The 12608-nt window shown below is 47.2% G+C and overlaps 1 protein-coding gene across 3 annotated transcripts in view; it reads right to left on the reverse strand.

Moving 5' to 3' along the window:
- PPP1R13B (protein phosphatase 1 regulatory subunit 13B) overlaps positions 1-12608 on the reverse strand; it is a 112454-nt gene that overhangs the window by 68262 nt on the left and 31584 nt on the right. For all 3 annotated transcript variants that reach the window (XM_024217190.3, XM_024217189.3, XM_024217188.3), the window contains exon 2: positions 8128-8275. In XM_024217190.3, coding sequence (XP_024072958.2) covers positions 8128-8275 — 148 coding nt within the window. The remainder of the gene's footprint in view (positions 1-8127; positions 8276-12608) is intronic.

Genomic DNA, 12608 nt, shown 5'->3' on the forward strand with positions numbered 1-12608 from the left:
CTATGGTTTGGGGAAGGAACTTTATATTTGGCAGCAGTGGGGCTTGCGGGTGAGGGATGTGCCTTCCTATGAAAATCAACCCAAATTACAAACCTTTGAAAAAAATTCTCAGTTTGCATATGCTTAGTAAAGATTTGTTAGCCCTTCACAGCTAAAGTCTCAAAAGATTGTATTTGTACCATAATGCTGTGAGACACTGTACCTCAAAATAACACCCTTGATCCCCCATATTCACCACTGTCATATGTTTTGTACAATGCATGTTTTGTGAGGTACCATTTTAAGAGTCTTGATCTGCTGAACCTTAATATCCTTTTGAATTGTATGTACTATCATTGTATGTGACATTATGAAGTATTACTGTGTGTGTTACTGAAATATGTTGTGAGGTTGGGAGATGCCTACAGCTGGCATTTCAGTAGGGACAAAGGAGCAACTATCACTGGCCAGACAGGTATCCATGCCAGACAAGAATCCACTCTCCCGAAGGCTCCTTGGAGAGGGCACATATGCAGTGGGGACTGTGTGACGCCCATGTCACAGCCAGGATCTTCCTAGCAGATGGGAGAAAGTATAAAAGAGTGACCGTCACTTGACTTCTCTCCTCCCCCATCTCAATACCTGGAAGATCATCTGGAAGACAAAGACTTTGAACTGAGGAGATTGGTCCCAGGCTGGGAAGGGAATCCAGCCTGTGTGTTAAGAACTGTAAGCTGCCAATAACATCTGTCAGAGTGAGAGACTGCTTGACTCAAATCTTGCTTAGGCTAGAGAAATTAGACTGCGAATTTATTTTTATTTGTTAAGTAACCAACTCTGAGCTTTATGCCTGCTACCTATAATCACTTAAAAATCCTTGTACTTCATAAATCTGTTTTATATTTTACCTAAAACAGTATGTTTTTGGTTGAAGTGCTTGGGGAATCTCAGCACAGATTACAAAGGCTGGGGCACGTCCACTTTCCTTTGAAGACGTGACTAATTAATGAGCTTGCACTGTCCATGGGAATCTTGAGCAGTGTAAGACTATTTCTGGAGTGCAAAACTGGGGGCTGAGGGGTTTTGCTGGGACCTCTCTTTATGATTCATGAGTGGCTCAAGGAGCATTCATGCAATTTAGCTGGGTGTGGGGCTCCACATACTGATGGCTGAGTGATCACAGCACCAGGAGGAGTTTACTGCTTGTCACTGGCATAGCTTTGTGAGAGATGACCCAGACTGGATTGTTAAGGAGGCACAGAGATCCCCGCAGATCAAGGTTGTATCTTAGGGATTCTGTCACAAATGCATACAAAAGAGCCCCAACATTTTTTTTTTTTTTTTTAAATATATAGAATTACTGAAGAAAAAGAATTAAACCTGGATTAGAGAGGCTGGAGTTAATTTCATAAATCTAATTCTCTACACTTACAGTAGGAAACTCCAAGGTACGGGGTTCGTGAGCCTCCTATCGTTGTAAGAAAGTAGACAAAAAGCTTAGGATTTTCACCCTATTAGGGTGACTCAAGGGAGACAGAAAATTAGGAATGTGCCCTCCACACTACTTGTTAATACAATAGGGTTGTTCTAGGCCTCCAGAAGTAAGGGAATTCCATGCACTGGGTAAATAAGGGTTCCCCTTTTCCCTTAAACAGGTGAAAAATGTTCTGCCTTCTGTCCTGTTACGAGTCTCAATTGCCTTTTCCTTCATTTCTACTTGACCAATAGCTTATTTTTATGTTTCATTTTACTGGAAAACAGAATGATGCAGAAAAATATCAGAGATCCTAGATTATAACTCTCTGGGTAAGTGAAGCAAATCTTATGAAAGTGCTTTCATGCCAGATGATTTAATACAAGCAATAGTGAAGCTGGGGACCATTATACCCATGACCCTGACAATGGCAGCAAGAGTATGTACACTAACCTCAGGGGAGACTTAAAAACAGAGGCACAAACCTAAAATTGATTCAGAGTTCTAAACTTAAAGTGGCTGAGTCTGCACTTGATGTGGTTGGTTGGTGAAATTTAACAGCCTTAACACAGAGTCAAACAGTCCTGTTGGGTACTCTGGCCTGTCTTGCCCCCCAAGCTGAATGTCTCCTTCTGGCAGATGGCCCTTACACCAAGAATCACTGCAATATTCAGGTTATTCCTGATCCCAAAGTCACTTGTCCCAGGTAATCTGCACCTTACATCTCACACCAAAGACAACTCTTGTAGCCAATTCTATACTAAACTATATGAAGATTAAATAGGAAAAGGCAATTAGATTACTTGCTTTAACCTTGTAAATAACAAACAGACATGAATGAGTTACAGTCTTGGGTTTAAGAACATAAGAATAGCCATACTGGGTCAGACCAAAAAGGTCCATCTAGCACAGTATCCAGTCTTCCAACAGCGGCCAATGCCAGGTGCCTCAGAGGGAATGAGCAGAGCAGGTAATCATCAAGTGATCCATCTCCTGTTACCCATTCCCAGCTTCTGGCAAACAAAGGCTAGAGACACCATCCCTGTCCATAAATGGACATTACCTAGGATGGGTCTATCCTCCATGAATTTATTTTTTTTGAACCCTGTTATAATCTTCACCTTCACCACATTGTCTGGCAGAGTTCCACAGGTTGACTGTGCACTGTGTAAAGAAATACTTCCTTTTGTTTGTTTTAAACCTGCTGCTTATTCATTTCATTTGGGAACCCTAGTTCTTGTGTTATGAGAAGGAGTAAATAATACTTCCTTATTTACTTTCTCTACACCAGTCATGATTTTATAGACCTCGATCATATCCCCCTTAGTCATCTCTTTTCCAAGCTGAACAGTCCCAGTCTTATTAATCATTTTTGTTGCCCTTCTCTGTACCTTTTGTAAATCCAATACATCTTTTTTGAGATGGGCAACCAGATCTGTACACAGTATTCAAGATGTAGGCGTACCATGGATTTATATAGAGGCAATACGATTTTTCTATTTTAATTTAAACCTTTAATGATTCCCAACATTTCGTTCCCTTTGACTGCTGCTGCACATTGAATGCATGTTTTCAGAGAACTATCCACAATGACTTCAAGATCGCTGAGTGGTAACAGCTAGTTTATACCCAGTCATTTTATATGTATAGTTGGGATTATGTTTTCCAACATGAATTACTTTGCATTTATCTGCCATTTTGCTGCCCAGTCTCCCAAAAGGTGATACAGGCTTCTATATTCAGCAACCTCTATTTGTCCTTAAAGGCTAACCCAGGCTCAGCAGCTGATTATCTCTTGCTTGTGCCTAGAAACACTTTGCCCACTTCCCCCAACAAGTCCAAGCAGCAGAGAGATCCTTGATTCCTTTGGTTTTATCCCCCTCATACCATGTGCTCTGAGCCACAAAGTCAGCTGATGGGAGGGGTTGACTTGCATGACACGTCTTCAGGGTGAGGAGAGCAAAACAATATGAGCTGTTAGTCCTGATGATGGTTTCTCAGTCGAGATATAGAGAGTTTCCAGTTGTAAGAGCCAAAGCCCTCTGGTATCGATGGGTCTCCTCTTTTGAGCAGGGCATAACAATTTCTGTAGAAGAGCAGCTCTTCATGCTAATTGATGTCTCTCCTCTGTATTGTGAGCTTCTGTGAATCACCAAACGACCTCTCAAACAGATAATACATTATAATATTACTCTGAGGGAATTCTGCACCAAAAAATAAAAATTCTGCACACAATATTTTAAAATTCTGCAAATTTTATTTGTCAATAAATAAATGTGGAGGCTCCAGCATGGCAGCAGGGAGCACAGGTGACTAGCTGCACAGAGATGGGAGATCACTCTGCAGCCCCATCCTGGCACACAGACTCGATGGTGAGGCTGCACCCAAATTTGACACAGAGCAAAGGCTGGGCCTGCCCCAGAGTCTGTGTCCGGGTGAGTTCTTAATTTTTGGCACAGAATTCCCTCAGGAGTAGCAAGTGAAGCAACTCACCAGGCTCAATAGGTGTGGGCAGGCAGGCTCAGTCTGGCAGAATCCAAGTGTGGAGGGGCTTAGTGGGGGAGAAATCCAGGTAAGAGGGTTCTACATGGTGGGGCAATCTGGTTGCACAGGGGCTTGTTAGGGGGGTTCCAGGTGCACAAGCAATGGGGCTCAGTGGGGGGGGTCTAGGTGGCTCAGCAGGGGAGTGGGCCTTGGTGGGATGGGGTCCAGGTACAGCTGATTGAGGGTCAACAGGGTGGGGGTGCAGGGGGCTTGTGGGGTGGTCCAGGTGCATGGGGTGGGGCTCATCAGGATGGGGGTTTGAGTGCACAGGGATCAGCAGGGGGTCGTCTGAGTGCAGGGCAGACAGGGGAGCATCTCCCTGTACAGTGACCCCTGCACCCGTGGTTGAGGAGCAAAGGGGGCAGGAAGCAAGGTGGGGGGGCGGAGCCAGGGGAGGTTTCTGGGGGTGGGTCTGACCCGGACCCAACCAATCCGTGCAGGGGAAGTGTGCTTCTCCCCCACCTTCAGCCCAGCTAGGACTAGCAGCTCAGCCCAGCATAGGTAGCAGGCCAGGTGTGGATGGCTCCAGATGCAGGGGATGAGGCTTGACCGGGTGAGGCTGGGGGGGGGGTCCGGATGCATGGATGTGAGGCAGATGGCCCTGCGACCCCAGTGGTTTACCTCTCCGGGTGCCTGAAACGACATGCCCGTGCTGCTGGGGAAGGGTGCATGACTGCTCTTGCAGCTTCCCTTTGCTTCCCTGTAAGAAAGTCATTTTTCTGTAGGGAAGCAAAGAAATTGGCACAGGACATGAATTCTACATGTGTGCAGTGGCACAGAATTCCCCCAGGAGTACAATATTGAACACAGATATTACATGCAATATTAAAACATGGAGCAACTCACAAGCATTCAACAGAGTCCAAACACTGAACACTTTCTTTTAATTCTAATATCTATTTTATCAATATCAATCCACAAGTGAGCCAGACAAATTCCAGCTATGTATCTGTTAGGATTAATTTGAGACATGGGGACCTTGGCATGAGCTGGTGCCTGGTCTGCCAGCATCACAATGAGCATATCAAACAGTTTGATAGCCCATACAGCAGAAGCTACATGTCTGCTTTGAGAGATCGTTCAAGTTTTTACTAAACTCTTTGTAGGAGGAGAATATTGTAGATAATCCTGAAGCTGATATAGTTTCCTTGTCCAAAGTGTTCAGCACATTGAAAAGGTCATGAACTACAACCATGAAGTTGTAGTCTTCACTGGATCTGGTTAGTTATTATAGAAAGCTTGTGCCTATATTGGTCACACAGGCTGTACCCTGCCAGTCTCACCAAAACATTAGAAACTTAAAAAATATCCAGTGGGTGTCTGAATAAATCACTTGCCAAGTAATCTTTTGTAACTAGTTGATACTACATTCTCTGAACTCTCCAAGAAATTCATCCTCAAGACTGATACTTCGGCGGTAGAGACAGGAACAGAATGAAGGGCTAAGAAGATTCTGTATTCTATTTTAGCTGAAAACTGTTCAAAATATTAGACCTATTCCAGTGGTGTCAAACTCCTTACTTGCAGGTCCACTTTATTTATGCAGTCCACATGACATTCAGATTCTTAGGAAGACAATACCCTCAATTACACTTGGTTCACATTTAGAAAGTTTTCTGTGCATCCATGAGGGTTAGAAGCTTGCTTCTTAACAATGGAAGTGTATATTCTCAAGGCTGCAGAGAGAGTCTGAAACAATGACTCAGGTGTAAACTCCCCCATCTTTCATTAATCTAATTGAAAGGTTAAATGATAATGCTGACATTTTAAGTAACTATTCTATTGCTGATCTTTAAAAAGGGAGGAGAGACATTCAGAAAGAAGAAATGAGAATACACTAAGGGCATGGCTACACTTGCAGATGTAGAGCGCTTTGAGTTAAACCAGCCTTCGGAGAGTGCAGTAGGGAAAGCGCTGCAGTCTGTCCACACTGACAGCTTCAAGCGCACTGGCGTGGCCACATTTGCAGCAGCACTGGGAGTGGTGCATTATGGGCAGCTATCCCAGCATGCAAGTGACTGCAACGTGCTTTTCAAATGGGAGAGGTGGGATGGAGCGTGACAGGGAGTGTGTTGTGTATGTGGGGAGAAAGAGTGGGTTTTTGGGGGGTTGAGAGCATGTCAGCATGCTCTCTTGTAAGTGCAGACAGCAGCAGATCCCCCGCCCCCCCCCCCCCCCCCCCCCCCCCCCCCCACACCCACAGTAATGGTTGATTTGTCTCGGAGCAGATAAGCAGCTGGCTGTCAGAAACAAGCTTTCAAAGGGCACTTCTGCATTTCTGCAGCGATTCAAAGAAATGGCAAGAGTGGCCACTTGACTTAAGGGGATTATGGGACATTTCCGGAGGCCGATCAGAGCGCAGTAATGCAACACCTCGTTCACACTGGCACCGCAGCGCTCCAGCAGGGGTGCAGCAAATGTTATTCCTCTCACTGAGGTGGAGTACCAAGAGCACTCTAGCCGCGGCGTCAGAGTGCTCTACGTGTCTTGCCAGTGTAGATGGGTAGTGAGCTAGTGCGCACGGGGCTCCTTTATTGCACACTAACTCGCAAGTGTAGCCAAGCCCAAAGAAAGAAAAAAAAAAAAAAAAAAAAAAAAAAAAAAGAGAAAAACAAGAAGAGGGATGGACCTAAATGTATTATCTCTTCCTACTTAGTGACAATGAATTTGATAATGCACTTAGCAATAGTAAGTAAAGTTAAAGGCCATATTCTACCCCCAATCCTTTGCAAACCTTCCACTGACATCACTAGGAGTCCTGTTGAGGCTTGAGGCTAGTATGATTGAGACTAGTTGAACTAAATTTATACTCCAGCCCTTGGACACAATTCAAAAATGGAATGTAGACTCTACACAGAGCCAGGAGGTAATTAAGACAAATACCATACAGTGCTGTGGGGTTGGGGCGGGGGAGATGCATTAGATTTCAGTGCCATTCACTGGAGTGTCTAAAGAACTGGAGAGATACTTTAAGTTTTGCATTTTTACTCCCCCTCACAGGAGAAATACTGCACTGTACATTTATACTTAAACTTGGAGCTGGATTTCTAAAAGCCCAGTATTGTGCACACCCAACCTGTGAGTTTAACTCAACATGGGAGCTGTGCCCATGGAAGAAAGGAGCACACACACACCCCCATTAAGACATAAAAATGTTAGAGGTGGGTTCTCATCTGGTAGGAGACGACACATTGAGACCTCTCACCTTTACAGAATCTTGAAATTAATGAAAAGAGAATAGGATTTCAGTATTATGTGAACAGCTTACTCTGGAAGGGCTCTACAGATGTCTGAAGAATGCCACCCAATCTTCCCCAATCACAAAGCAAGGCTAGAGAAGTTAGGGAGATTTCATGGTTTAGGTTAAACAAGGAGACTGGGACACATATGGAAAACCCACTTCTTTATGGAAAATTAGATACAAGACATCACAACCCAGAACCAGAAGCACTGGCTATCACCAGAAATGAAGCTTCCATGAAAAGAGGAAGCTAGAGTGCAGTGGCACAGCTGAGCTGTGTTGAATATGTACATTTCCATTGGTCTCAGGCGAGTTTGTACTCAGCACGCCTCAACCATGCCTCCACCCATGCTATTGTGGGTACACTGCTATTTATACATGGGCTAGCTCAATGAGAGCTGGCATTAGTATGTGTACATGAGCAAGGTAATCACACCCCTAGCCTGTAGAGCACCTGTAGCTTTAGATTCCAGTTGGGTTTGCAGGTCTGATAATGGGGGGGGGGAAGGAGGAGAGAAGATATTTTAGCTTGTAAACCAAGCCCAAAATGAATAATTTACAAAACTAAATTTCTGCTTAAGTAAAATGTTCAGTATAACTGTTTATTTAGTCTAAAAAACTGAAGTGTCTCATATAACCTTAGAGACATTTATTGTTTGTCTACTGCATTCCATGTACATTTTATAAAAATATTCCAAGCTAGGAAGGGACAAGGGAAAAATCAGCAAGGGTTATATTTATCTTTACAGTTGTGACAATTTGAAATCTTAATATTCTGCAAAAATGTTCTAGCAAAAGCAAAATACAACTAAAAATAAGTAATAAAACCTATATTTGTAATTTAAAAAATATGCAATTTATATCGGTTACCAAAGAACACTTCGCTTACCATTTCCACGCCACACTTCAGCCAGATGGCAACTTCCTTCGCCAGGTTCTTTGCAGAACTCCACAACATCTCGACAGGTTGTTTCTGGTGTAATTGGAACTTCTGTCAAAATCTGTTCATTGTTGCTCAAGAACACCGTTAATATCATCTGAAAGAGAAGAATGATACAATAATTAAAAACAATGCCAAACAGGAATAGAGCCCAGTTTTATACAATCTTCCTTTAAATTAATATTAAGGTTGCCTGACACTTCCTATTTAAAGACCCCATTTTCAATTCCTTTAACTGTTTGGACTGAAATGTTCTATCCTGGGTGTCTGTCTCAAGCTATTTTTTTTTTTTTTTAAATATAAAGTTCCAGCCAAAATGGTTCAGCTGTTGCTGAAAATGAAGTTAGGACAAAACAATATTTTTCCCCTTCGTTATTTTTTCCCTGTATTAAAAGATTCTCAGGACCTTTTCTTTGAAATATTCTGGCACCCCCAGTCTTTGGAGCAGGAACTTGAAATGTTACACTCATAACAATAGCATGAGGAGGCGTGGCCCAGTCCGGCCCCCCCGGCCGAGCGGCTCCCTCCAGCAGCCGGCCCTGGCCCCGGTGTCTCCCGCCCGGCTCGGGCCCTGGGGCGCCGGCCCTGGTTCCGGCCGAGCGGCTCCGGCCCGCCCTGGCCCAGCTCGGGCCCCGGTTCCGGCCGAGCGGCTCCGGCCGAGCACCGCCGGTCCCAGCAGCCCAGGCACCGCCGGCCCCGGTCCCAGCGGCTCCAGCCCAGCTCGGCTCAGGCCCCGGCTCTAGCCGAGCAGCCCCAGCACGCACCAAGGCCCCACGACCCCTCCCTCCCTATTTTCCCGGCTTTTTGGGATTTCCTCCCGGACGGGGATTTGAGGACCAAAAAGCCGGACATGTCCGGGAAAATCCGGACGTATGGTAACCCTAGCTTTTTATATGCGCCATGCAGGTTCCAGGGTGGCTAGAAGGTAGTATCTGCTACTCAGTTTCCCGGATTCATGAGTAATCTCCCTGGGGAAAAGCAGATGCTGCCTTCTCGGCAGCACCAGAACCTGCATGGAGTATATAAAAAGCTCAGGTGGTTCGTCATGAAGAGATGCGCTTTTCCCACAAGTATCAGAGGGGTAGCCGTGTTAGTCTGGATCTGTAAAAAGCAACAGAGTCCTGTGGCACCTTTAAGACTAACAGATGTATTGGAGCATAAGCTTTCGTGGGCGAATACCCACTTCGTCAGACACCTGGGTGCAGGCTCTGGGCTGGGGCAAGAGGTGGGGGTGCAGGAGGAGGGAGTGAGGTTAAAGGCTCTGGGAGGGGGGGGGTCAGGGGCGTGCAGCGCTTATCTGGGGCTCGAAGGCAGGTTGGGGGGCCTTGGTGTGCTGCTGCCCCCAGGCACCGCCCCTGCAGCTTCCCATTGGCCACAGGGGCACTCAGGGCAGGGGCAGCGCACAGAGGCACAGCCCCGCCCTGCCCTGGGGCCTCAGGGAGGGGCCAGCAGCCACATGGAGCCAGCTTGCAGGAAGCTGCTCAGCTTTGCTGCACTGCTGGTGGTGGGCGGGGCCCTGGGCCATTTTAAAGTCAGCTGGGGGATGTGCGGGGGGAAGGGAGGGAAAGGGAGTGCCCAGGGGTGGCAGGTGGGGCTAAGGCAGAGACCCAACCCCAAAATTGCTGGAGCCCTGCAGGCCACATTGGGGAGGTTCTCAGACTGCAAATGGCCTGTGGGCCGGGACTTTGAGACCCCTGCCTTAAGGTCAAATTTGCATGAGTGCTGAGCACTTAGGGCTGCACCTGAAATCAATGGCAGCTGGGCTGGAATATACAGAGTGCTATATATTCTGAAAAATCAGGTCATAGGTAACTCAAGTTAGGCACCCTTAGTCTGTAAAAGGGGATAACGCCATCCCCTCACCTCACAGGAGTTTTATAAAGAACCAATGTTTGTGAAACACTACGGTCATGAGAGCCATAAAAGTTTGAGGAAATTAATTGTTTTCAGAGCAGAGTTTACATTAGTGGTTCCCAAACTTTTGTACTGGTGACCTCTTTCACATAGCAAGCCTCTGAGTGTGACCCCCCTCATAAATATAGATAAAAAAAGTGTTAAATTAAACACCGTTATAAATGCTGGAGGCAAAGCAGGATTTGGGGGGAGGCTGACAGCTCGCAACCCCTCCCCCCCATGTAATAACCTTGTGACCCCAAGGGTCCTGACCCCCAGTTTGGTAACCCCTGGTTTACATAGTATGCACTGTGCAGTAAAAGGCTTAGGGCTACACATTGAACAATGAAGATAAAACAAAATATTCTACACCTTCTCATTAACTGAGTACCATCCATCCTAATAGACTCAGGGTATGTCTACACTACGAGGGTAATTCGATTTTACTTAAATCGAATATGTGGAATCGATATTGCAAAGTCGAACGTGTGTGTCCACACTAAGGACACACTAAGGACAGTAATTCGACTTTGTGAGTCCACACTAACGGGGCGAGCGTCGATATTGGAAGCGGTGCACTGTGGGCAGCTATCCCACAGTTCCCGCAGTCCCCGCTGCCCATCGGAATTCTGGGTCGAGCCGCCAATGCCTTCTGGGTAAAAAAAATTTGTCGTCATCCGTCCGTCACTAACGCCCTCCCTCCCTCCATGAAAGCGCCGGCGGGAAATCAGTTCGCGCACTTTTCTGGTCAGTGACAGCGCGGACGCCACAGCACTGCGATCATGGATCACGCTGCGACCATCGCTGCACTTGTGGCCGTTCTCAACACCTCGCAGCTTATCATACACCTTTCCCTGAGGCAGATGCAGAGAAATCGGGCGAGGAGGCTACGGCACCGCCGTGAGAGCCTGAAGTCGGAGAGTGGCACAGAGCTGTCAGAAACCACGAGCCCCAGCGCCCAGGACATGACGTTGGCAATGGGGCATGTGGATTTTGTTGAACGGCGATTCTGGGCCCGGGAAACAAGCACGGACTGGTGGGACCGTATAGTGCTTCAGGTCTGGGATGAATCCCAGTGGCTGCGAAACTTTCGCATGCGGAAGGGGACTTTCCTCGAACTTTGTGAGTTGCTGTCCCCTGCCCTGAAGCGCAAGGACACCCGCATGCGAGCAGCCCTCACTGTCCAGAAGCGAGTGGCCATAGCCCTCTGGAAGCTTGCAACGCCGGACAGCTACCGGTCAGTCGCGAACCACTTTGGTGTGGGCAAATCTACCGTGGGGGTTATTGTCATGCAAGTAGCCAAGGCAATCGTCAAGGTACTGCTCCCAAAGGTAGTGACCCTGGGAAACGCGCAGGTCATCATAGATGGCTTTGCCGCGATGGGATTCCCAAACTGCGGTGGGGCTATAGATGGGACTCACATCCCTATCCTGGGACCGGACCACCAGGCCAGCCAGTACATCAATAGAAAGGGCTACTTTTCAATGGTGCTGCAAGCACTGGTGGACCATCGGGGACGGTTTACAAACATCTACGTCGGATGGCCGGGCAAGGTTCATGACGCTCGCGTGTTCAGGAACTCTGGTCTGTTTAGACGGCTGCAGGAAGGTATTTACTTCCCAGACCACAAAATAACTCTTGGGGATGTGGAGATGCCTACAGTCATCCTCGGGGACCCAGCCTACCCGCTAATGCCCTGGCTCATGAAGCCCTATACTGGCGCCCTGGACACAGAAAAAGAACTGTTCAACTACCGTCTGAGCAAGTGCAGAATGGTGGTGGAGTGTGCTTTTGGCCGTCTCAAAGGGAGATGGAGAAGCTTACTCACTCGCTGTGATCTCAGTGAAACCAATATCCCCATCGTTATTGCAGCTTGCTGTGTGCTCCACAACCTGTGTGAGAGCAAGGGGGAGACCTTTATGGCGGGGTGGGAGCTAGAGGCAAATAGCCTGGCTGCTGATTACGTCCAGCCAGACAGCCGGGCCATTAGAAGATCCCAGCGGGACGCCCTGTGCATCCGGGAGGCTTTGAAAGCTAGGTTCCTGAGTGAGCAGGGCAACCAGTGACTTTTCAGTTTGTGGACAGAAAAGCTGAACCTGCCCCCGTTTCTTTACCCAGTTCATTTTGACTATCCTCTCCAGTTACATACAACCTTCACCCCCTTCCCCTTCCCAAAAAATAAAATCATTTCGATTTTTTAATGAACACCGTTGTCTGTATTGCTGTTTTCGCGGGAATATTTTAAACCGGGGACGCAGACTGTGGCGGGGGGCGGGTTCAGTGTTCTGATGCAAATGATACTTCTAAACTCCCGGAATGACAGGCTCCGCACTGGTGGACTGGTTATTTCAATGGAGCCTGCCAGCACTCCTGGGGGGGACTGTGTGTATGTGTCGGCTATGTGACTTTCTGGCAGGGGGGGTAGGGTTACAGATCCCCTGCTGCGTGGATCTGTGAGCCAGGATAAGGACCGCTGCATAAGATCTGTAACTGCCCTCCCCCGCCACAAAGTCACAGAGCAACCCCCCCCCCCCCCC

Source organism: Terrapene carolina, unplaced genomic scaffold, assembly GCF_002925995.2.
Source record: "Terrapene carolina triunguis isolate 2854851 unplaced genomic scaffold, T_m_triunguis-2.0 Scaffold189, whole genome shotgun sequence".
NCBI lineage: Eukaryota > Metazoa > Chordata > Testudines > Emydidae > Terrapene > Terrapene triunguis.